This window comes from Phyllostomus discolor, chromosome 14 (assembly GCF_004126475.2).
Source record: "Phyllostomus discolor isolate MPI-MPIP mPhyDis1 chromosome 14, mPhyDis1.pri.v3, whole genome shotgun sequence".
Lineage (NCBI taxonomy): Eukaryota > Metazoa > Chordata > Mammalia > Chiroptera > Phyllostomidae > Phyllostomus > Phyllostomus discolor.
Window position 1 is genome coordinate 39,521,587 of NC_040916.2, and position 25,376 is coordinate 39,546,962.

Here is a 25,376-nt window from a genome sequence, read left to right on the forward strand (position 1 = left end):
CTTTCTAGCAGTTTCAGTGATCCGAACGCGATGAGCATCCAAGCTCCGCAACTTCTTTTCCCAGCTCATTTCCAGGCACCACCCCCTTTAGCCCAACCACTCATCACTCTACACTCTGACCCCAGGAACAACAAACAGCAACAAACACATCCCTCAAACATACCATATACTTTCACGTAATAGTCCTGATTTTCAGCCATTGTCTTCTGTTCCCTCCCCAACTCCGCAAACTCCTACTCATCCTTCAAAGCCAAGTTCAAATATGCTATCTTCTCTCTAACCTTCCTCCCTATCATATATAGCATTATTTCCCCCCATCAATGTTCCCATTACGCTCTATCTGTATCTCTGTTTCAACTCTAATTACACTGTAATTGTAGGGACTTGTTTACATGTCTGGTTATAAGTCGGTTGAAGATACGGAAGCATTTTCATTTCTTCAATCTAACATTTAACTTATGGTCCAAGAACTGACATTTTAAACTTATTGAAAAATAATCACTTCTTATGTTATTAAGATAATGCCATAATTGTAGTGACTGAGTGACTGAGAACCTAGACACAAAAAGGATCCCATGTCATTCACCAGGGGAAAAAAAATGCTCTTATATACCAAGCATAATTAAATTGTAGCTTGGACATGCCTTCAATCTGCTATCTTGCAATACCAGTTTCTTTTCTCTCCCTCTGTCTCTCTTTCCTTCTTTTTGAAGACCTTCTTTACAGAACTCTTTTAAATACCCATTCATTTCATTTGTATCTCCGAGAATTTGAAACTCAGTATAGAGGTTAAGATCAGGATTTTGGGGGAGCCCAAATGTGTGTTTGAATCCTACCTCTGCTACCTAGGCTGTTTGATACGGGCAAGTTACTCAACCTCTCTGTGTCTCTCAGCCAGAAGCTCATAATAATAATACCCCTCATGGTGTTGTGTGAGGATTCAATAAGCTAATGCATGTAAAGAATTTAGAACACTGCCTGGCTCAGAGTAGGTCCCAATTAATGCTGGTGGATGTCGTTATCAGTTTTAAAAACAGCTTTCTTGGTACTTATTTTAGCCCACTGGTTATAGTGTAATCTCCAGGGTATAAGAGTTATATCCTGCCCATACCTGAATTCTGTACAATGTAAGTGCTAAAACTGTGCCTTGAAATATAACAGGTGCTCAGTAAATAATGCAAATGTGAGGCTTAAGACTTTTAATATCAACAAGTTATAAATCACAGCAAAATTTATATTTGGAGTACATATTTAAAGTTGGGGTTTTAAAGTAGTTTCAAAACATCCATCTCCCATTGAACCTTTAAAGCATGTAAAACGTTTAAAGCAACACAAAATTATATTCACTAGGTCCTTTCCCTTTTATTCCTCCATTTAACTTCATCTCAGTATGTAGTGACCTAAAATTCTCATCTGTAAATATAATTTCCAGCTTTAGAAAACTGCCCATTGTCACATCAGAAAAAAATTCTTCCTTTATATCTGCATTAAAAAAAAATCCACTGCCACGTTCAACACACAAAAAATTAATAAAAGGCCAAGAGACACAATTACTACATTTCCTGGTTTCTGCCTGGGAAACTAATTCAGAACACGCCCAAAAGTAACCCCAGTAAGTCTGCTGGTTACAAACTGCAAATGTCTAAAATAAAGGCTGTACAGAAAAAGCAACATTAATTTTGTTTTGGAGACCTTAAATCTTAAAAAAAACAAATGAAAGTCTTGATTTGAAGAAACACTGCCAGCTTACTTTCCCAGGTAAATTAAACTACAACTATATACCTAAAACAAAGTCGATTATTTGCCTGCTTCATAGTAAATGATCCAATAACTCTACAGATAACATGTGCTATTCTAGAAAAATTCATTAGTAATTAGTTAAACGTGGACCACACTTCAAACAATGGTGATTTTGTGGAAAAATGGGCTTAAAGAGTTTACCTTCACAGTCAACAGAGACTTAGGACTTTATGTAAAACACTGTAGGTCAATCTCCAGTTTTAGGGTAAAGGTCTACAGAGTTCCTACTATATGTCTGGCAATTAGTCAATGTGCACGAGGCTGGTGCACAATCAAATAACAATACTTAATATTTGTGTAATACTCTAATCTCCTTCCACCCTTGGAATACACCCAGACCTGAGCATCCCAATTCTACAGCTAAGGAAAGGGAGGCCCACAAAAGTCACTTTGGCCGCGGTATCACTGCTGGTCTGTGGGTCCCGGCCAAGACTCGAGCCCTTGACTCATCATCTAATCTTCTGCCATCCTAATTACTCAAAAGCTCTTAGATGTTCCATTGTCAGATTTTTAAACCAAAACCCTACTTGACTTTCAGCGTTGTGCTTGTCAGATTCTGTTAAGAATCAAAACACACAAACACCAAAAATGCTTTCAAGTTCCTCATCTCAGCCTGTCGACGGTAAAACTGGCTCATCTGGCCAAAGCCCCGAGTTTCCCCTAATAAGCCGGGCGCTCCCTCTCTTGTCCCCCTGGAGGACCGAGGGCCCCCGGCCGCCGCCGCGTCGACGGCCCCTGCGCCCCGGAGGAGAGTGGCGAGGCGACTCTCAGTCCGGCTCCGCCAAAACCGCCGCGTGCGACAGGCGGAGCTCCCCAAGGCCGGCGTCCGTGAGACCGGACACCCGCGCGTCCCTCGAGGCCCGGGATGTGCCGAGACAGCCCGGCCAGGGCCGACGCCTCCGCCAGCACGCTCCCGCCTGGCCCGCAGGACAGCCCCACAGCCCGCTCGCGAAGCCCCGGCCTCGGATCCCGCCCCGCGTCAACCCCGCTCCTACCTGCCCTGAGCGGGCCGCGACGTCGCCGCTCCGGCTGGGCTGCGAGGTCCCCGTCCTTTCCTCCGCGGAGGTGCTAAGTCTCGTCTGTCCCGCTCGGAGTGGAGCGGCAACGTCCCGCCCCTGCAGGCCCGGCCGAAGGCCCCGCCCCTGCTTGGCCAAGCCCTTTTCTTATTGGGTGCTGCTTCCACCCCTCACGCTCGGGCCCGCCCCCGGCACCGCCCTGACGCTTAGCGAGGGGAACCACCCCCGCTCGAGTCCGCGTACGGGCCAGAACTTTGCCCAGGACCTCGGTGCTGCGACGCTGCGGACCCCGCTGCAGGCCACCGTCGCCACAGTGGCCCAGCCGGGGGCCTCTAGCAAAAGCTCGAGGGTCCTCTCCGTGCCTGCGGTCCGACGGGCCCCTCCGCGAAGGACCTGGACTTTACATAACTTCACGCCTATCCGTGAATCCAAATAGCACCCCACTCAAGGGAACCATGGAATTGTCTCCTGCCACTGGACGCAATAGGCCTGGTGTCACCGTTTCTTTGGTTGAGCTCAAGGAGGAAACATTTCCCGGGCAATTGCAGTGTAGTGCTAACTTGAAACATAGGTGCAAATACCACTCCGAATACCTGAGCCTTGAAATCCCAGAGCAGGGGTGCCTCTGATACTCCCAGAGCCTGAGGTCGGCCCCACGCCCTGTTGTGACACAAATGCAGAAGCGCTACGCCTGTAACACGCTCCTGCTCAGGTATGTGTAGGGTGCTGTGCCTACAGCGAGCGGCAGCCCAGTTTCACTAAAGCTGCGCGCCAGGGATGAGTTGAGCCTGTTCCCCCGGCAGTCGCTAACCACCCCGCCCGCCTCGCCCCTCCCCATTCCACCCACTCCGCCAGACCAAACTCTTCCCACATCTGTTCACATAGAGGTACCAAAATAGAAGACTGCCAGAAAGAGAGGTGTTTGGTTACACATCACAGATGACTGTCACAAGCTAATTTAGCCACAGCAGTAAAAGCTTCATATCCCAAACCATTAGGAAACTGAGTTGTGAACAGGAGTCACTTTCTATGACGGAAAAAAAAAGTCATGACAAGACAGTTATAAAACCATGACTAAACAAGAAAATAAATGTATAGTTTGTAGTAAATTTTGAACACTGATCTTCATGGATTGTCTTCCCCGCCCCCTGCCCCCCCCCCCCCGCCCGCCACTGAATCCTTACATATTTAGAAAACTTCCCAAACTGTTGTCTTAGATGAAATTTTGGGCTAGCATAGAGTGGATTTGAAATTTATTTCAAATTTCAAACTTTGTATTCGGTAAGATTATTTGGCCAAATAAGGCAGAGTGAGTACATATACCAAGTATGAAATCAAATCTGGTATGGGTTCAATAGATGTAATAAATGACTTACCATGTATGTATTCTACTGCCCTCTGTGGGTAATATGGAGATATACCTAATGGTAGTGTCTTTTTAAGTCTGAGAATGGAATGTTTCCTTTAGCAGTTTGTATTATTTTGATGACAAGAAGGCCAAGGTGAAATAAAATCAGCTTCTCTAAAGGACTTACAAATACTCAGCTAACAGAACTACAACTTCAGAAACCAGGGAGGGGACTCTTTCACTGGGGCTCGTACAGACAGGGATCACATCCATGCTTACAGTTACCTGTACAGAATGTGGAGACAGATGGGAATTTGCTATTAATTATTTTTCCATTTGAAACGTCATTACTGTCTGGGATGTTTCACAAAATGCTCTTCTTCACTTTTGCATCTGCAGATCCTATAGCCTCACACTGTGAACTAGTTAAGAGTAGGAATGAAATCTTATTTTTGGTATCTAGAATAGTACCTGATACAGTCGATATTTGATCAGTACTTATTGAATAATTTGAATGAAGTATCAGCTCAACCACTAGATGGCAACATGATTTTGTATGTGCAATAAATATAGTCAGCTAATTGGAATTTCATCTGACTTGTATAACAGGCAATTTCTAGAAAGTTACCTTATATCTTATTTTGGTAAGTAAAGTCATTTAAAATGCATCACTACAACTGACTGGAACTTTATTGTCCATTAAATCCTGAAAGCTAAGAATCCTTTTGTAAGATAAATTTTTACCAACCTTAATAACTCGTAAGTACAGATTTTCTATATTTATACCTGTTCTATTTTTGTCTAAGAAACTCTTCAGTTATAGTCTGTCAAAAGGACTTTTCAATGAGCCAAGCGCCTTAAGCAAGTTTCATTCTATAAACCAAAAGCCTACGTTCTCCCAATAACAAGTCATTGCTTGTGTTTTTTCCCTGCCTTAATAACTGTTTTGCCTGAAAGTCACGGAGATTCTGGAATCAGACATACCTAGGTCCCCACTGCTGCTGCTCACTTAGGTGTACCCTGGTGCAGGTTATTAACTTCCCTAACTTTGGTTTACTCCTCTTCCTCAAGGGGAGATAATAATGCCGACCTCCTGAAGTTGTGAAAAGAGTTAAATGAAATGATGTCAGTGGAACGGTAATATAATCCTGGGATTATAGTAGGGATTCAGTAACTGGTAACCACTATTATTCACACGCTACAATGCAAAGCTCACCCATATTATTATTCGGTGTATTTATTTTAGTCTCCTGATTTAAGGCCTTCAGCGATTAAATTGAGTTCATAACACCAGGTTTCATAGCGATAGGCCATGCGGATTTGGGCCACATTTGTCCTCCGGATATCATTTCCAACGGGGCCTTCCTCAAGGTAGTTGTTGCCCAGAAACTTCGCTTTCTCCTGTAAGAGAAAAGTAAACAGGATGATTGTTGTCTCTCTTTACCCTGATAGAGACAATAATTACATCCTCCACAAAGATTCCTTCCTTTGGTTAGCCATCGGCAAAAGGAAACAACCAAACCATTAAAAGTGCTTCTCCCACTGAGCCGTCAAAAAAGGGCAAAGTGAAAGCACCGCTTTTGGGTGAAGTGGCAGCGTGTCGTGTTGTTTCGCTTCAATCGGTGGTGTGACAAGGGAAAAAAAAGCATTTCTCCACGACCTCAGTGTGCGTGGTTTTCTGAGACACAGTGCATTTTGTTTCCCTTGCCCAAATGACATGGGCAGAGAAATAATTCTTTCTAGCCCCTGTCCACAGCAACTGCCTGTGATTTGTAGGATCATTCTTTTCCACGTGTATCCCCAAGTCATTTTTCAATAGTCAGGTGACCGGATCTAAACTTAGAAAGGCAGCCAGCCAGCCAAAGACAGGTCTACCTCGTGAGAAATCCCACATTGCAGGACACTGTTCCTCGCCACTTCACACATGTCGCAGGTACTCAGCTTGAAGACTTGTGCAGCGATGGCGTATTCTTCCATTAGGGGCTCCTTCGGTTACGTATTTAAATGAGACAAAAGAAAGGAAAAGAAATGCATTAAAAGAATGGCATCTTGCGCAAAAAGAATAACGAAATAACTTGACTTGATTTTTAAATTCTGGGTGGGAAACAGCAGCCCGTGCAACTCATGACTCCGTACACGTACCTTGGTGAAGTGGAATTGCATTGGGTCGTCTGTAGACAGTGAGATCATCAGCCCTTTCTGGAGGAAATCTAGAAAAGGGTTTTTAGCGTATTCTAGAAATAAGCTGTTGTTGCTTAATGGCGACATAGCGATGGGAATCTGGGCTAAGAAATACAGGTACTGTAACACGGGGCTCTGAAAAGGAAAAAAAAATATTTAAGGATGTTGAAAAAGGAAGACAAACAAGAAATGTTAAAGCCCCATGGTCTACCTCAAGTCTTAGCTTTCAACAAACCAACACCTGTTTTTTAAATCCCCCCGGTGAATAAGATGAACGGTGTTCACATGTAAATACTATTTAGAATAAAATGACTTGGGATCGTCAGTTTTCAGATGATTGAGTTAGATGGTCTGTCTCTGGCAAAAGGCTTCACCTAGAAACATTTTTTTCCCTACAAGGAAGTTCTGACTCTGACGAGAGGCATTTTAAAGCATGCTATAACAAGCAATCTGGCAGAAAACTGGTTTCAGGTGAGCTGTGCCGCCTCTGAATGATCCTTTGTCGGGGTTCTAAGTGGAAGTCAGGGAGCTGTGTTGACTCATCTCTGCCACCCGCCACCGGGTGGTCCTGAGCAAGTAAGTGCCTTTGCTTCCCTGGGCCTCTGTACAATGAGCTGCACTAAATAATCTCAAAAACCATTTTTGTCCTGCTTTGATCTGATGTCAGTGTTGGTAATGACTGGTGACTAGCTCCAATAAAAGTTACTGCTCTGGCTGGTGTAACTCAGTGGATTGACTGTAGGCCTGCAAACCAAAGAGTTGCTGGTTCGATTCCCACTCAGGGCACATGCCTGGATTGTGGGCCAGGTCCTCCGTTGGGGGCATGTGAGAAGCAAACACACATTAATGTTTCTCTCCCTCTTTCCCTGCCCTTCCCCTCTCTTTAATTAATAAATAAAATATTTAAAAATTTTGTTGTTAATTACAGCCAATATTATTTTGTATTATTTCATGTATACAGCATAGTGGTTAAACATCCACACACCTTACAAAGTGTTCTCTCCCAATATTTTCAGCGCCCACCTGGCACCATGCATAGTTGTTATAATACTATTGACTGCAGTCCCTACAATGTACTTTACAGCCCAGTGTATGTAAATTTACTATTCTATAACTACCAATTTGTATGTCTTAATCCCGTCACCTTTTTCACCCAGTCCCCCGGCCCCCTCCCCTTCTGGCATTCATCAGACTGTCCTCTGTATCTAGGAGTGTGTTTCAATTTTAATTGTTCGCTTAAAAACTCGACTATTGAGAAGAGAGCCTCCGACGCACCTTTTTTAAATTCAGGCCGTGAGAAATATTGTCTGCAGTCATGAATGCCGTCAGGAGATGGGTGAGCGCTCCGGCTTCCCCGCAGTGAGGTCGGAACAGGAACGTGTTCATGCCTCGCTCCCTAGAGAAATGGAACTGCTATAGAAACCGCAGGCAGGCGGCTGACCAGGGCCTGGCGGCCATTCTGGGCACAGAGTGATCTACAAGAAAATTCAGTAGAAAAATGAACTCTCTGGAAGGGTGTTAATGTGGGCATTCAAAGGATTTGGCAAAACCAGCAATTCCACCCTGGCTGGTGTAGCTCAGTGGATTGAGCTCGGGCTGCTAAACCAAAGTATCTCAGGTTCGATTCCCAGTCAGGGCACATGCCTGGGTTGCAGGCCATGGCCCCCAGCAACCACACATTGATGTTTCTCTCTCTCTCTCTATTTCTCCCTCCCTTCCCTCTCTAAAAATAAATAAATAAAATCTTTAAAAAAGAAAAAACAGCAATTCCGAATCTTAATCTCAATTCTCCCTGAACACAGAATTTTGAAAAAGAGGCAGCAGCGGATGTGAAGGTACAGAAGAAAGCCAGGATTTGATTACCTGAAGGGAAACATCTTCAGTTTCAACAGGAAATTCACCAGCATCAGCATTTCATCATTTCCCCTACTCACACTGCAGGGGGTAAAGGTTTCCAAAAGCCCCATAATAAATTCCTCTATTTATTCTTACTTAGATCTATCAAGAAGGAGAAAATGTATGGGGTTCTATGATCAATTGCCCAGAGATTACTGTAAATGACTGTCAAGGTCCAAAGAAAAAGAACTGTGAATTTTACTGAAGGCTCCAAAATGTCCACTCCTGCCCCTAAATAAATATAATTGAAGAAACTGAAGAAAAAAGTCAGGGGAAGAAATGTCTGACTTGGGCCAGCTGGGAGTACCCCAGCAAAGCAGCGCTGGCCCTCGGCCGCCTGGGCGCCCATACACGAGGGGAGAGGTGTGTCAGATGGGTTCCCCTAGCTCCAGGTCTCGCCTACTCACTTTCTCAGGCTGTTGAGCACTGTGATGTTTGCATACATGTAGTAGGCGTAGTACGTGTAAGATGGATTACTTCCCACCGACCACTCCTGGGGCTTGGGGCTCTTGGAGGAAAACATGTGGCCGCTGTGTTTGGACTCATCATCCACACTGTCGAAGCCAGTGATCTGTCAGGAAAAGCGAGCCGTGCGAGGGGTTCAGTCCCATGGCAGGGGCCCAGCCCTCGGGCAAACCTTTAGCTCCCGAAGCAGCCAGGATTAACCACGGCCGGGCAGGTGGGCTGGTTCATGGGCAGCCGGATGAAGGCCGGCAGGGTCATGCTTACGTGCTTGAGGAAGATGCTGATGTCTGGGTGAGCCTGGGGGTTGACGGTGGCCTCAAACATAGGCATGAAAATATTCTCCAGCATCTTGCCAAAGTGCGGAAGGAAATTCTTAGCTCGAAACACGTCACTGGAGGCAAGAATGAGGACACTTTAAGAGGACGGGAGGATTGTTAGGACAGATTGCCCCAGGATGAGAGGACAGGGGGACCCAACACCACGTTCAGGAAAAGACCTGATGTGATCATCCTAGATCCACTCCGGGGCACTCTTCTTGGTTGCCCATAAAGAGGGAGTCAGCTGGGGCTGGGCATAGGAAGTGCCAACTGCTTGCTGGACCACATGCCCCCATCTCTTCTACAAATCCTTTGCTGGTAAGAAAAGCCAACCTTCACAGCTAAACCCAGGGGGAGGATGAGGAGTACAGGGACGATAACATAAAAGATTCAGTCATTTATCTGTGTGGCGTACAGGGGTGAGCGTGGAACAGCTACCGAGAACGACTCTGATGTGCTGTCGCCAGGGCAACCTGACAAACTCTTGGTGTTGCCCTCAGCATGTGGCAGCCGCTCTTCTAACTGGCCGGAAATATTAGTTAATTTAATCCTCATAACAACTCAGTAAGTTAAGTGCTGTTATTACCCTATTTTAAAGATGATAAAACCAAGGTACAGAGAGGTCATGTAACTTGCTCAAGGTCACACAGCTAGTAAGTGGTAGGGCCAGGATTCAAGCACAGCCAGTCTGGGCCCAGAGTCCACACCCCTCACTACCACACCTACTGCCTCTCTGCCTTAATAGTGCTAGACGGGAAGTACTATCCCGGTCAAAAAGTTACTTTTTTTGGCTAAAGAGACAGGATACAATTCTTGCATTGTCACAGGGCACACAGAATATGAAGGTAGGTTGCCAAAAAATATATAAACACTTAAGTTAGATAAACACTCAATGACACTGAACATCTCTGAGGGCCATGAATAATGAGCGGGTGGTAACACCACTGATAAATACCCACTGACCACTGAGACCCTGAGCCCTCGCTGATGAGACAATCAGCAGACAGTGGAAGCGGTTCTGGTTCTGATGCAAGGAAGCTACATCCCAGCACAGATGTCAATGGGGAAGAATGAACAGAGATGAAGAGCAGGAGAAAGACAATGTATAGTAAAATGTATATAGTTCTGATCCTAGCTAAGTTTTAATCATCCTCAATAAGTTAGTTTGTGATCTGCATAAGGTCCTGCACTTTAAAAAACAAAAAACCGTCTGGTTAGAAAACTGAACTGAAATGATCTCCCTAACTTCTGTCTGTGGTCGGGGGTGCAGAGCCCAGAGCGAACAAATCCAGGCCCGCAGGCCGCAGCACTGAGTATTGAGGGCTGTTTAACGAAGCTTGTTTCTGTCTAGATGAGCTGTGCATTCCTTGTTCGTGTAGGGGAGGGGAGGCTTTTGGGTTTCCGAGGAGCCGGTACATACTAGATCCTGGGGACCTGGATCATCCACGTCATGTTGGGGCAGTGGATGCGGTTGCGGACGAACCAGGAGGAGAGTTTGCTCCACTCGTCGGGACTGCGGCCGTAGATGGACAGGCGGGGCTCGGCGTGCTGGTACTTGGCCTCCACGAGGTCCATACCCACCTCCTGCAAAGCCAAGAGAGGAGTCCAAAGCCAGGAATCCCCACAGGTAAATCAGGCCTGTGGGGTCTCGGACAGGAGACGGGTACTAAGAAGAATGGAGGAAATGTGAGAGGTAGAAAACTGTCAAGGTTAAGATCGCAGGGAACCGAGTCGGGAGGAAGGAACCTAAGTGGGGGTAAAAGACTGATAGGACATGATGAAGTCTAGAGAGTGAAAAAATCAGACTAAGTGTGATGAGATATCCCAGGCACCTGCAAAAAAAAATCAGCTTTTCATATGCCCCCACCTCCCCAAACACACATCCCCCAACTCCACTTGTCCTTCCTGCTTCCTAACGCCCAGGCATCTTGGAGATGAGGGTGGACTCCAATCCCAGCTCTTCCTGAATCTATAACTCCCAAAGCCTGAGACAGCCGGGTCCTTAATCCCAAATCTGCAGCTTCAGCTTCTCTATCCTGGGAAGAGAGGTCTTTTAAAATCCCGACAGTGGACATTTCAGAAGGAATTTTTATGATTGTGTAGTGCTTGGCCCCAAGGATAGCAAGCTTTCTCCTTCCCTCCCTCCCTCCCTCTTCTCCTTCTTTCTTTCTTCCCTCCTTCATTTCCACCTTCTCTTCTTCCTCCTCTTCAAGAACCAGGCCAGGCACCATAGACCCGGTGGTCCCTTCTCACCTTGATGATAGTGGCAAAATATTCCCCATCGATGTAATTGTCTGTCTTCAGGTAGAGGTCCCGCAGCTCACTTGCTCCTACAGGATTGTACTTGTCATTGAACTTATCAAACCGCTGGAAGGTCTGGCGTCCCTGAATCAGGAAACAGGAACACAAGCGTGTCATTACCGGAGCTGTCGGGACACAGAGAGCTAGGGAATGGCCCTGAGGAACAGGGGCCTGGTGGCTGGACTCCGAGAATGGAATCTGGGACAGATGACGAATGAACCTCAGAATGGTCTGTGGTGCACGGTAAGTCAGCAGGTAAGCTAACGTGGCTCCGAGAAGGGGGAGTCTGTAGGAGAAAGGCGTTCGGGGTTCGGAATGTTTGAGTGAAACTGACATTATCTTTTCAACCTACAGCATGGACATCCAGGGAATCAACAGTCAGGTCATAGGGATGCATTTTTAATGTAGCAAAAAGTTCCTTTAGGGTCAGCTTTTTCTCCTTGGTGCTGTAGACCACTCGGTCAGCGTCCACTTGGTAAGATTTCTTAATGAAGCGCAGCAGGTGTTTCTGGTTCATGCAAGCAGCCGCGTGGATGTGGGTGTCCACCTGTGTGCACATTCAGAGAAAGAACAGCAACGATCAGCTGCAGCTCCACTGCCCTGTTAGAGGCCAAGGTGCCTGCACGTCCCACTGCGGTGGGGGCAGGGGGGGGGCCACAGGGCATGACCCCTAGCACCTTTTCGTGTCCCTGCAAGGATGTGAAAGTTTACGCTGGACGCAATAATAATGCCTGCTTCTCTTGGGTCACTGTACATCCAGTTCACATTTGATCCACACAAGATTCTTGGGGACCACCCTCTCTGCCGAGACACATCTGGAAGTAAAGTAGGTACCCAGTTTTCAGCCCCAAAGAGTGGAAGGATTGAAATGATGAAGCCATGGCCCAGTGTGTGTTAGATATTTTTATAATTACAATTTTATAAGATGGAGTTTTGATGGATTATTTGTCCAAGGTTATAAAGGTGGCTGAGGCAGGATTTGGTCCCAAATCTCTGCTCATATGTTTCTTATTCCTATTTCCTTGCAGCCACTTAAATGGTGAGAACACATCTTGAAAGTGTTTCTAGTTGATGAGTTTTCCACAGTCATTAGCTCACTGCATACCCACAGTCCTTTTGTGAGTTAGACCGAGCAGATGTATTTCCCAATGAGCGGTATGAAACTCACAAATATATAATCGCTTCCCCCAGCGTCTTACAGTCGGGAAGTAGAAGAAAAAGGACTCGAATGAAGATTTTTCAAATCCCAGAAAAGTGGGTTTTCAAGTTTTATTTGCTTTTGTTACTTTTGTTGCTGAGGATTGCAATTTTTTATGGGTAAGATTGTGGTAAATTTTTCTTTGTGGAAACCCATACAAAGGCTTCCAACTGTTTAGACATAATCTGCCTGCTTTCACCAAATCCCACTGAATCTGCAGAAACCTGACATTAATCAGAAAAAACCCAGTATCTTCCTTGTCCTGCTCAAGAAACACTAATTGGGTCAGCGAGCAGCGGAACGCCCACCTTCCTGCAGTTATAAAAGTCCCGGTGCGGGTTGTTCTTCAGCTCCTTCAGCTCGTCCATCTCGTTGAGCATCTCGTGGACCTGGAACTTGGAGGACAGGAACTTCAGGCGCCGGTGGGTGTAGGTCTTACTGTGGAAAACCAAATCACAGGACTGTGAGGAATCCCAGACGCTTAAGGGAAGCAGTCAGGATTGCAAAACCACAAGGACCCTTCACGCCACAGGAAACAGTTATGAGAACAAACATTCTGGTTTGCTCGGGTCCCGAGGGCTTATGTTTTCATCGACACCCAACATAATAATAGTGGGGGACTTGGCAAGGCATTTCCAAGTCAGGGGGACTCAGTGGCCCACGGTGAGGGCCCGGCTTTGGAGCTGGCAGCTTCAGGCTTGGGTCCTGGCTCCGTCAGCCGTGTGCCTTCCGGCAAATTACTTAACTCATCAAAGTTGCAGCTGATAAAACTGGAATTATAAAAGTGCCGACTACAATCATTGGGAGGAGTAAAAGAAATCACATATATGCAGGGTTTAACATAGCATTTAAACATCATAGGCACTTAATAAATACTTATTTTTTTAACCCTCACTCAAGGATAGGTTCATTGATTTGAGAGAGAGAAGGGAGAGAGAGAAAGAGAGAGACATCGATCGGTCGCCTCCCATACACACCCCATCCAGAGATTGAACCTGCAACCTAGGTAACGTGCCCTGACTGGGAATTGAACCCTCAACCTTTTAGTGTATAGGATGATGCTCCAATCAACTGGGCCATGCAGCCAGGGCTATAAACACCCATTTTTACCATCAGTAGTGAAGTAGCAGGTTAGGTCTCACTGGACACTCACACAGGCCCTTGGGCAATCAGAGCAAGTAAGAAGTTCATGTCGTCTAGGAAGGACTCCAGGTGGGGGTAGGGCAGTGGCTTGGGCTCGTCTCTGCTGGCTGCTGCTTCGTCAGAGTAGACGTAAACGATGCCGTCCTTCATTTCAAGGTGATAACCCAGGTTTTCCGGGAGGTTGTCTGTGCGGAAGGGGTCTTCTCCCTTCTTCACGGGAGGAGTGAAGACTTTTTCAGGAAAACACAGAGTAATATATCAGCACACAGGATGAACGACCGCATAAAAATAAGCAAAATATGAAATACTGGACATCTCATCCGCTGGCAGTCCTATCTGTGCACACAGGGTGTCTTGTCGTTCGTTATCCAGAGCTGCACCGAAGTTTCGCTTTCACACTGTTGCTCAAAGGTGACTAAATCAGTGGTATGAGCCCCTGGCTGGCGTAGCTCAGTGGATTGAGCTCGGGCTGGGAACCAAAGTGTCCCAGGTTCGATTCCCAGCCAGGGTACATTCCTGGGTTGCAGGCCATAACCCCCAGCAACCGCACATTGATGTGTCTCTCTCTCTCTCTCTCTCTCTCTCTTTCACTTCCTTCTCTAAAAATAAATAAATAAAATATTTTTTTTAAAAAGTCTCTCTTAAAAAAAAAAATCAGTGGTATGAAACAACTATGACACTTCATCTAGTGGGATGATAATTTTCAAGTTCTTCAGAAATACCGTTTACATTATCGATATATCACTTACCAATAATTTTAATGATTTACTAAAATTAGTTATCAAAGCCTTCCTATTTAGAGCATTTTATTAGCTTATGAGGTAGTTGCATAGAAATAAAAGTAAAACTACAATTAAAAAGGAGAGTTTGGATCATTTCCTTATGTAAATCAACCTTCTCTATTAGTCTAAATTTAGAGTGCTTATTTTTTAATCAACGGAATCATCAGAGGAGTTTAGATTTTTTTTAAATAAAAAAACAGGAAAATAATAATTACAATTTTTACTGTAATTGTATTTCCCATCATTCTTTAGAGACTCTATTTATTTATTTTTAGAGAGAGGGGAAGGGAGGGAGAAAGAAAGGGAGAGAGACATTGATCAGTTGCCTCTCGCACACCCGCCCACCAAAGACCTGGCCTGCAACCCAGGCATGTGTCCTGACAGGGAATCGAACTGGCGACCTTTCGAGTTGCAGGAGGATGCCCAACCAGCTGAGCCACACCAGTCAGGGCTATATTTCCCATCTTTTAAAACTAAAAGAATTGAGAAGGGATCACAGCGATAAATGACCTCTCCTGTCCACTGCTACAGTTTTGACCTAAGAGAGTCAGACACGGAGTGCAGAGTCCGCAGTGGCACAGCCCTGAAGGCGCTCCGCCATGTACTTTCAGCAAGCGCTCACCCAACGCAGCAGCAAGTCTCTTGTTTCCAAGTGGGACCGAGACACCAGAGGGAGGGAAAACAGAGAAAGAACACGTTCGCGCCTTTTTCTATTCAAAAGTGGGTGGCAAAGAGCACAAGGGAAGTGGAACAGTATATTGCTACATCAAATATCAATTTTCCTCAACTTAAAGATACTAGAGAGATAAAGTATAATCTAGGAGAAAGAAAGTCAAGTCAAATATCCTAGATGTCATTATTTTAGAAGATAGACTAATTTTGTGAGTCACCCATCTGGACACCTGGTTAATATAATTTAATATTAAAAGGAATTACAGAGAGGAAGTTGTAGGACTGGAAATCTTTAACAATATAAAAATTTGAAAGTTCAAAAACCTTTAGTATTAGTCTCTGAAATTTCAATTCTAGAAGTATAATCCTAAAGGTATAAAGATGTTTATTGCAGCCTTGTTGGAAATAAGTTTTAAAAGTCAGAATTCTAAATGCCTAAAAATGGGAATTGGTTGAATAAATTGTGATATAGTTATACAGCAGAAATCTGTGAAATTATTAAAATTGGAGTGTTTAAAATACATGCTTGGCTTTATACAAAGCAGAAAGTAAAACGTGAGGTGTGTCAGTGAAGTGCCGCGGGAAGTCAAGCACGGCGCTCACTTTCGTCCAGAGGCTGGAGGCAGGCAGGGAATGAGAGCATTTGGGCCGCATGTGGAAGCATGAGGTTGGATGTGGGTGTCTGGGGACACGGCGGGAAAGCGAGCAGTACAGGCACAGGGAACAGCATGGCCACAGTGCAGCTGCAGGAGACACTTGGACCAGAACAAAGTTCAAAGGTGGAATGGAGGGGGTGAGTTTATAAATAAGTGGAGAGCTAAAGTCCAAAAAGAAATGTGTAAACAAAACGGAGTTGGGAGGCCGGATGGTGGTGGCCTTCAACACTACGCTAAAAATGGAGCCCAGCTTTGTAGGTGGTGGGGAGCAGTTCGAGGCTCTTGTTTGACAAGGATGAGCTCCAATCTGTGCTTTCATAACTGGCTCCAAAGTGAGGAGGAGCCAAAGGCGGGTGAGATGAGAATTTAGCGGGAGGTTGGAACACCACTGCGACAACGTGGACAAGGAGACAGGAGGCTTTAATCAGGTCTGGGGGATGGTGAAGAGAAGGAGGTTTTCAAGAGCGATTGGACAGACCGAAGGAACTGGACGGACACGTGGGCAGGGGACAGAATGTGGCCAAAGGTGGCTGTGATATTTTTAGCCTGGATTATTTATCATCCAGGGGCATGTTTTATAGTTGGCAGTTAAACCTAACAATGTATTCCATACATTATAGAAGAAAATTACTTACCTGGGTAGAAGTTCTCATTGGCTACCCAAGGCTCACCCTCGATGTTCCGCAGGTACTTGGAAGGGGTTTTGGGGAACCTCTGAAAGGACTTCTGCATGTACTTCTCCCGTATACTCAGTGCCCGGTACAGACCCCTACAAACCATTTCAAAATCTTCAACTGTGACCTGCCAAGAACATTTCAGGCTATCAGAATCGCTCCTGTGAACACGGGAGACGGGACAAAGCTCATCGTTGGCACCTGCCTGCTGCCCTGGGTGCCGTAGCTCATGCCGAGCCCCACCTGCCCACGGGGCTGCTCCCTGACTGACTTGGGCCCCGGGTCTCCCACCCGGAGCAGGTCCTGAAGATTTTCTCACTCTTCCACTTCTACCAAAACTTACCTGTCGGACACATCTTGCCCTACTGTCCTGTGAATGCTTTTGGTTTTTGCTAGAGAGCAGTGGTTATCTGGCAAATATGATGAAAAGAACCCATCAACATGAAAAATCTTCCCTCCCTTCCTTCCTTCCTGGTAACATATGAACATTTTAAAGATGGGCACGTGAAAACAATATCACAACTGGAAGACAATATAACTCTCACTTGAGAATTCAAACCACTCAGTGGTCAGGGAGGGAGTGTTCTGGGATGAACAGGGTGTCACGCATCCCTCAAATCCTAACATGCACGCAGGGCCTTCTGTAGCTTTAAATGGATCAGAACGTCATCCTGTGAGAAATCATTCTTTTGGGTGATTTTAAAGAGAACTTTATCTGTGGCTAAAAGTAGAGTGATTCTAGAGTAAGTCTGGGACTGCTGGAAATTTCCTAGACTGGTCTTTGTCCCCCACCCCACCCCGGCTCCTGGCTCAGCCCGACGTGCCCGAGCAGTTATGACTTGAAGCCATTGTGTGCACATCGTCAGAGCCCAGACACTTCCTGGGACCAACGTAAGCTGGTTCCCAATGATCTGGGGTCCAGATATTGATTCTGATCTGTTGAACTCTTTTTAAAGACCTGCTGACCTTGGCCAAGAGAGCCCGGCACGGGTGCTAGGTCAGAGAGCCTGCTTTCACCGGTGTGCTTGTTTTGCCACCTAATGGGTGATCAGCCTATCAGCTCCTAAAGGACAAGAGCTAGATCTCACCTCCCTTCGTGTCCTCAGCACCTAGCCCACGACACCTAGCACACAGTAGGTGCTCTGTGAGGAGTGACTGAACTGAATCAGTCGTTATCGGGGACCGGGGGCCTCGAGACCTTAGCCCTGATTCCTCTTCCCCTCTCTGTTCCATGCACAGGGTGAAGGCTGACGTGGCTGCAGAGCACGCCCAGGTGGGGTGTCGCTCAGCAGCTCGGCCACATCCGTGCAGCAGCTGGAGCGATGCACGGGGTTCTCCAAAGACTCCAGGCCGAGGTTTCAGGTGCCCTCCGCTTCCGGAGGAGGAGCAGCCTGTCCCTGAGCTCTGTGCACCTTGTCCTTCCTCCCATGTCCTTCCTTCTTATTCCTGGTCTCATTCCTCCCAAGCACTTAGGTATCAATTTGTCTCCTCATTTTCATGTTTGTTTGAACTCTACAGTTCTCCAAATTTCATTTTCCACGTCACCACAAAACACTTTATTTCGGTCATTTAGCATCTAAACGCCCTGCCATTGGCAGAGGGCCCATGTTGTCGTACAGAAAATGACTGAGCAACAGTGTGCATTGCACCTCAACTCTGCCCTGTCGCTTTTAAGTATCTCAGGACTAACTCTAAGTGGGTCAGGTACATTCGAAAGGGGTCAGGGCTGGTTATGAAAACTATATTTGGAGCACAGACTGATGACTACACAGCAGTTTCTCCAATGCGATGCTGATTCTGCAAGTCCAGCCGGCGGAGATTTATTAACTGACCAACTGTTCTGGGCAGGGCAGGCAGGTCACGTTGTTTGTGACAGGAGTTCACTCTCCCTGTGGCATCCCAGAGTCTGCCCCGAGCAACACTCTATTACGTAAGCATCTGCAGTGAAACTGGAGAGGACAGTTGGTTACAACGCAATAAGCTCGTCAGAATTTTCCCAGCTCTTTCTCATCTCTTCTTTTTTTTTTATGGCCTCTCCTCTCTTCTTTTCTCTCCCCCTTCTTTCTCCCGATCTGTTGTTTCCTTGGACCGGTGGATGCTGCCTGCTGCCCTTCTCTCTGTTCGAGTTCTGCCCTGGGCCCATCTTTGCCCAGGAGCCCCCTGCAGGCTCCCTTTCCTGCTCCGTGAAAAAGCAGCTGCTCTCTTCGGTTCTTTTGCCCAAATCTGTCCCCTGTATTCTGTAACACACACACACTGCATGCACGGGAAGTGAGATAGAGAAAGAGAAATGACGTGGGATGATGAAAGCAAGATGGAAATATGTCATGGTGTACTGGTGTTGAAATGCGGTAACGGGAGACGAAGGGCGGGTGAGCTAACACCTCCTTCAACAGGAGAGGGAGGAAGACACTTGGCTGACACAGTCCGCCTGCCTGCCATCCCAGCAGCCGCACCCCAGGGGAGAGGAGCGACTCACCCCCGAGGCGTAGTCCCCGGTGATCTGCACTCTCTGGAAGTCGGGCACGGTCTCGTAGGTCGGAGAGGAAGCGATGCATTCGTCGATGTGGGACATTTTGGTGGAGGACGTTGCACTCTCTGGAAGGGACAGATTAACAGTCTTCCGTCCGAAGAAACGCTTTTTTCTAGGTTTGAAATAAAAAATAAATAACTGAAAGGATTGATCTTTGTCATCCTTGGAAGTTTCATTGTGCTGAATTGATGTTTCACTATACAATTTCATTCTGAGGACAAAAAGTGACAAAGCGTGGGCTGGGTGTTAGAAATAGGGTCTTCCATTTGGGAAGCACTATCACAGGACAATGTTCCCTTCTCCCTGGACTCGTGGGCCTCAGGGAAGGTACTAGAAGCCTCCCAGCATGACGTTCTTCGCCGGTGTCCACTCCCAGCAGAACAGGCATTCTGGGGACTGCAGTAAGCCCAGGCTAGACAGTCTCTACCTGTGTCATTTTGTGCAATATTTCTTAAGTTCTGTGAGCCTCTGTCTTCCCGTTTGCAAAATATGATGTAACAGTGCCTGCCTCACGGGATTTCTGTAAGCTGTCGCGTGCATAAAATGCCTAGCACAATACCTGGCACTTACAAGTTGCTTAATCAATATGACTTCTTCAAAGCAACAAGTGTTTAATGAGTTTGTACTTCGACCCAAGCCCGATGTTGGGTCCTATGGGGGATGCCAAAGAAGGTGGGTGGTTGTTTTTTCCTCAAAGACATAAAAGCCAGGGAAAGACAGCAGAATGACCTTTTCCCCCTCAAGCTGGGATGGGAGGGTTGGGGGAGGGCTGTGAGGAGGGGTTCCAGGTAAGTGGCTGATATGGGTTGAGGACTAAATCCTGGCAGACACCGAGTAGCAGAGTCCTTCCAATAAGGGAAGATGGGCCCGAGGGCAGAAACGTGGGGGACTCAGGAGGAGGCCCAGCTGGCCCGAGGGCAGGATTCACATCAGGCAGCAGTGCAGCAGGCGGGCTGAAGCCAGAAGAGGAGGCTGCGTAGTCCCAGCTCCTTACCCATCAGGCGCCAGGTGAGTGTGTGTGTGGCAACCATCGGCCGCTTGGGTTTGGAATAAGGGAGTTGTGAGCGGCAGAAGGAGGGCCACTATTTTCCTTCTTTTCAGTCCCGTTCCCTTGCCCTGGTGTACATAGCGTGGGCGGGGCGAGAGTTTTTAATTTTGGAGGGGAGTTCTTCCTCCCGGCCGAAGCATCATGCAGACACGGCGGCCCACCCGCCCTGACTTGCGCCCCTCCTCGTGCCCCGGCGCTGAGCGCCCCCGCAGCACTGACCTCTTGCCTGAGGTGGCGGCGGACAGAGACTCCAGGTGAAATATGTGCGCCTGCATCTCCAGGTGGGAAATCGGGCAGATCTCATCCACATCAAAGGGGGAGAGCTCTTGACGGCCCCCCTCGTCTTTGACTTCGGAGGCAAACACTTTTTCCGCAAAGCTACGCATTGCTTCATCGATTTCTAAAAGAGGCGTTCACACGTGAGAAGGGAAGCCCCTTCCCGGGAGCCGTCCAGGGTCTGCGCCCGGGGCAAGGCCCAGCGCCCCTGCCCCCTGCCCAGTGTCCCAGAAACTCGTGGAGCCCACTCAGCTCTCTCTGTAGCGGCTTTGTGTGGGCAGCCCGGAGACCCACTCTCAGAAACACAGGCCGGATTCTCAGAACGCATTTCGGGAAGGTCCTAAGGACGGGTTTGGGTTCTTGCAGGACTAGCACTTAATGTAAGACCTCCTTTTCTGGCCGGGCTAAGTTTGATGCCGTAGTAACCATGCGGCATATATACATATTTGGTGTTTCTGAGATGTACATAGGGCTGTTGGTCCTTGGAGTTTTTCCTCCTGAAGAAAACCAGTGCTCTAAGTACTTACGGAAAAACAACAACAACTGTTCTTTAGGGCCTTTCTTCCTCATAGGTTAGGTGTTCTGTTTCTCTCACACGTCACCACCTTATTTTTTTCCCAAATCCTGACAACTTGGGGATAACTGGTGCGGGGTGGGGGGGAAGGGGCCACGGAAATGCACTACCTCGTGTGGGGAGCCCCGTTTCCATGGACGCGTGGCTTTCATAAAGAGTGGGCCTTGGAAAGCTACTTTGACTTCACCTGCTTTTATTTTTCCATTCTTAAAACGGGTGGGAGGGCGACCTTTAGCTCGGCCAGGAACAACCCCAAGACTCTCGGGCCGCAAGAGAGGGTGGCCATGTCCACCAAATGTTCCCCTGTACCTTCCAGGTACCCCGTTGTTCCCATCTGAAGAGTCATTCTCTCTAATGCTTCTAAAAGTCTCTCGTTTTTCCCAGCAAAATGCAGGTAGCAAATAATAACAATGGCAAACAGCTATTTGGAGCAACAGTCGAAGACAGAACCATTCTCTGCAAGACGACAAAGCAAAGTGCGTGCAAAGAGAAAGATCCCGCCACTCCTGCCCCATCCACGTCCGTACAGGTCTCCAAAACACCGCGTTGTCAATCCTAACTTAAGTGTAATGGGTCCGGGTGTCTGTTCTGCACTCACCAGCCCCTCACCTTGCTCTGTTTCAGTTTCCTTATCCGTGCAGTGAGAGCACAAACGCCCACCGAACCTCCCCCACGAGGCGGCCGTGACACGAAGAGAGGCGATGTGCGTGGAAGGGCTTGGAGGGGAATGAGGCACCGAAGGGAACTGTGTGATGGAACTTGGGAGCCTCGGTCAGACAGATCATCGGTACTTTGGGTTAGCTTTGGGCTATTAAGGAAATGATGAATGGTGTGACTTAGTATGGGCCGAAGCACACGTCGGAAATGACAGTCATTGACTCGTAACTTCGCCAGCACGAATGGTCAGTCAGCCAGGCTTCAGATCCTGGCTTGTCTCATCTCAGCCGAGCAACAGAGGAGCCCACTGCATCGGCTGAACTTCACGCCTCTGTTGCTCCATTAAACTCAGGCCCTTCCCACCCCCCAGGTGCTCTGAGTAGTTCTGCGGCGAGCACCGTGACCCATGAAGGAACAAATGCATCCTAAGTAGGGATGTCTGGTGGCCTGAGCAGGCCTCCCCACCCCACCGCCAGCTGACCCCTAGAAGCCGCCATTCCTCCCTGAGCATCACGAGCAAGCACATGCACCTCCAGGGTGAATGGCAGGCAGAGGTTAGAAGAGGCTCCATGCATCACGAAGGGCAAATGGTAGTAGGCCAGTTGGTTAAGAGGGTGATGATGAAGATGAGGATGAAGATGAGGGTGAGGATGAGGATGCAGCTCCGGGTCGGTGCAATGCTGCTGGCGGCCTCAAGAAGGACCGCGTGAAACGGATGCTCAGGCTTGAAATCCTGCTTGTTTGAGACCTGGCTCTTCCAGAACAAGCATTTATTTTTTTTTTTAATCTGGGGCTGCACACATCCATTTGTTTCATGTTTTTAAACGTTGTTGTTTTTACCAAGGTGGTGTCTTCCGAAAGCAGAAACAGTTGAGAAGCAGAAACTCTACTCTCGAGAAGTCATTTATGTGACGACCAGAAATTATATGGTTGGTATATTGCCTTCCACTGAATCAACCAGTTGCTCTGACTTCATGTAACCGCAGCTGAAATTTGACTCGTAATTCAAGAGCTCTGCCTTTAAAAATACTTCAGGGAGCGGTGGCGATTATGGAAAGGAAGGAGGGGAACTGGTATTTCAAAAGATGAGTCGATAAGATTTGGTGACAACCTGAATGCACGGACTGAAGGACAGCTGGCACCCGTGGCTTGTGTAGCTAATCGCTGAGCTCTTTCCTGGGCAGGCCAGGCCTGAGGACGGAGCACCCCAGGGGGACTGTCTCGAGGTCAGGACATCCACTTTTAGATGGAGAGCAGACAAGAACACAGAAGCAAGAAGTAGAGGGGGAGGGGGAGAGAACACGGGGTGAGGGGTGAGAAAAACTCTCTGATGGCAGGGTGGTCTTGGGCAAACCACGCGATGTCTGGGAGCCTCGGTGTTCATCACCATAAAAGGCGAGTGTTAGTAATAATAATAATGTCAACTTCAGAGAATTGTTACAAGGATTAAACCAGAACAGAATAATATAGAATGTAGACTGTAATAATAATAAAAAAAGACGAACTGAAAAATACTTTGAAAATGACGCCTTCCTAGCCAGAAGTTGGTGGTTATTATCATTAACACAGGGGGTGCAGACTGGAGAAGAGGAATACCATGCTTGCTCTCCACCCGGCAGATCCAGAAAGGCATGCTCATTTCTCAGCAGTGCTGTGTTCGGGGGCGGGAAAGACGGGTTGTGGGCGTTCCCCTCCCACACCACGTCTCAGGGACGGACTCCCAGGCAGGCCTGCGAGCCGTCAGCCGAAGGACAGACAGGTCTAATTTGAGCTGCAGGGGAACCTACATTTAAAGTTATGGTTTTATCTGAAACTGGTTTTTATTCTATCTGATCACAAAAAGTTACCACATTAGTTTTTTGCATTGGAGTTGAGGGCTCACAAAAGCGAGACTCCATAGATTCCCCTGGCTAATCTATGTCTGAAGAATATTGTTTTATTTCAAATTATGAAATACATGTCCAATGATATTCTTTTTTAAAAATATGGATTTTTTTTTTAGACTAAAAAAAATCCATGAGCTCATTTGCTAGGCTGTGGGGTGTGTCTATGGTCATTATTAAGTTTCGTTGGCTTCCCGTGGTATCATTCACTAAACACTGCTGAAAAACACCCATGTTTCTGAATTCAAGATAGTATCTTTTAAAAATTGATACTTTGGCAAGTGGCAGGAAAAAGAGTCCAAAATACTCACGTTTTTCTTCAGCTGTATCAAGTGAAATAAAACAAGATAAAATATATGAACAACTTTCAGAAATCATAGTGGCTATTAATCAGTGCTTTGGAATACAAGTATGTAGAGTGGAACAAAAGGGGGCAGTGGAATGTGTTATTACAGCTCATTCGTCCATCGACCCACACTTTGCTGCCTTTAGAAGACCCTGGGAATATAGCCCTTATCCATCTTTCCCTTTCTAACATGTCTCTGAATTTGTAATCATAAAGTGGTACTCTAGAAATCTGATTTAAAAAAACCCAAACACCTGGTCAAGAGGAATGGAAACCGTTATGAGATGCTGGTAGCAGGTGAACCAGAACAGCTCATTTGGTAAATAATTGAGCAACACCTACCAACCATTTCTGAGAATCTATCCTACTAAAATAACCCTTAAACATGGGAAAAACTTTAGGTGCAAATATCATTCTCAGAGTATATTTATACTTACAAAAAAACTATAAAGAACCTAGGGGACTAGGTAAGAAGCTTAGAATATTATACAGCCATTTCAAATGGCGTTTAGAAAGGCTTTGGAGGACCATGGTAAATGATTAAGTTATAATGTTAAGCAAAAAAGAAAACAGGCAGGATATAAAGTGACATGTAATATAATCACAATTGTGTTTTAAAAAAATCTTTATGTTTGCAAAGGACATAGATTGAAAAGAAAAACACCAATGCCCATAGCTGGGTAGCTCAGTGGGTTAAGAGCATTGTCCCTATATGCCAGGATTGCTGGTTCAATATCCTGTCAGGCACACACAAGAATCAACCCATGAATGCATCAATAAGTGGAACAGCAAATCGACATGTCTCTCTCTCCCCGCCCCCCTCTGTCTTTCTTCACTTTCTCTCTCTCCCCTCTTTCTCTCTAAAATCAGTGAGTAAAAATTATTTAAAAACACTAACTTGTTAAAAGTGGTATCTTTGGATGATGGAACTGTGGTTGTTTTTTGTTTGTTTGTTTGTTTTGTTACTACTTTCCTACATTTCCCAGTTTCTCTGAATGAGTGTTTATTACTTTTATCTTTTGGTGCAATCTCTCCTTTTATTTCATGTGAAACATGTGTTACCTTTACAATGAAAAAGACTTACTCCGTGTACAGACCCGGATTGTGAACCAACAGAATACACTGCTTGGGTTAATATTTCCCTTATGCTCTTGATTTTCAGCTGATACTGTAGCTAGAGACATTGTATAGACCCTTCTCAGAAGTATGGCAGCACAGGTTTTGGGTTGTCTTAGCAGGATAGATACTAAATATCTTAGTTTTCTACTGGGACCATCAAAGTTGCTACCACCTGACAGTTTTAGAAAACTACCTCCCTCCCAAAACAAAACAACACAAAACAAAACCCAAAACTTGAAAACTGTGTCTTGCCTCTTCCTGAAATGTATTCCTCAGGCTGCTACAGATCCTAAATAAAGGACCGCCAGAGCAGATGTGACAGTTAAAGGCATGGCTGCCTGGGAAAAGCACTGTGCTCTCCAGACACGTCTGCACACCTACCTGTAAGTTTCAACAGAGGCATTGTTGCTGGGGTCCTTGCTTCTAGGATAGCACAGTGGGAAGGAAGAGAGAGCAGAGGGGGGGACTGGCTAGCAATATCAAAGAGCCTGTCT

General features: G+C 46.5%; 1 protein-coding gene and 1 pseudogene across 1 annotated transcript; one reads left to right on the top strand and one right to left on the bottom strand.

Annotated features, from left to right (window-relative positions):
• Window positions 1-5,376: 5,376 nt before the first annotated feature.
• AMPD1 (adenosine monophosphate deaminase 1) lies at window positions 5,377-25,376 on the bottom strand. The gene is made up of 16 exons (XM_028502890.2): window positions 25,264-25,376; window positions 23,729-23,740; window positions 20,247-20,427; window positions 18,926-19,091; window positions 16,411-16,576; window positions 13,676-13,895; window positions 12,831-12,960; window positions 11,677-11,871; window positions 11,277-11,408; window positions 10,444-10,607; window positions 8,971-9,097; window positions 8,649-8,812; window positions 7,621-7,741; window positions 6,307-6,480; window positions 6,040-6,150; window positions 5,377-5,565 (listed from the first exon to the last, which is right to left on the bottom strand). Exons 1-16 carry the CDS (start codon window positions 25,283-25,285, stop codon window positions 5,407-5,409), a joined length of 2,244 nt encoding a protein of 747 aa, XP_028358691.1. The 5' UTR covers window positions 25,286-25,376; the 3' UTR covers window positions 5,377-5,406.
• LOC114489281 lies at window positions 5,685-5,800 on the top strand (annotated as a pseudogene).

Excerpts from the sequence above, each read along its gene's own strand:
- AMPD1 (XM_028502890.2), bottom strand. The coding sequence starts at position 25,285 with ATGCCTCTGTTGAAACTTACAG. Across the intron at positions 19,092-20,246 it reads GCCGCCACCTCAGGCAAGAG|AAAAAAGCGTTTCTTCGGAC; the intron begins GTCAGTGCTGCG and ends TTTCAAACCTAG. Across the intron at positions 11,872-12,830 it reads ACTTTTATAACTGCAGGAAG|GTGGACACCCACATCCACGC; the intron begins GTGGGCGTTCCG and ends ATGTGCACACAG.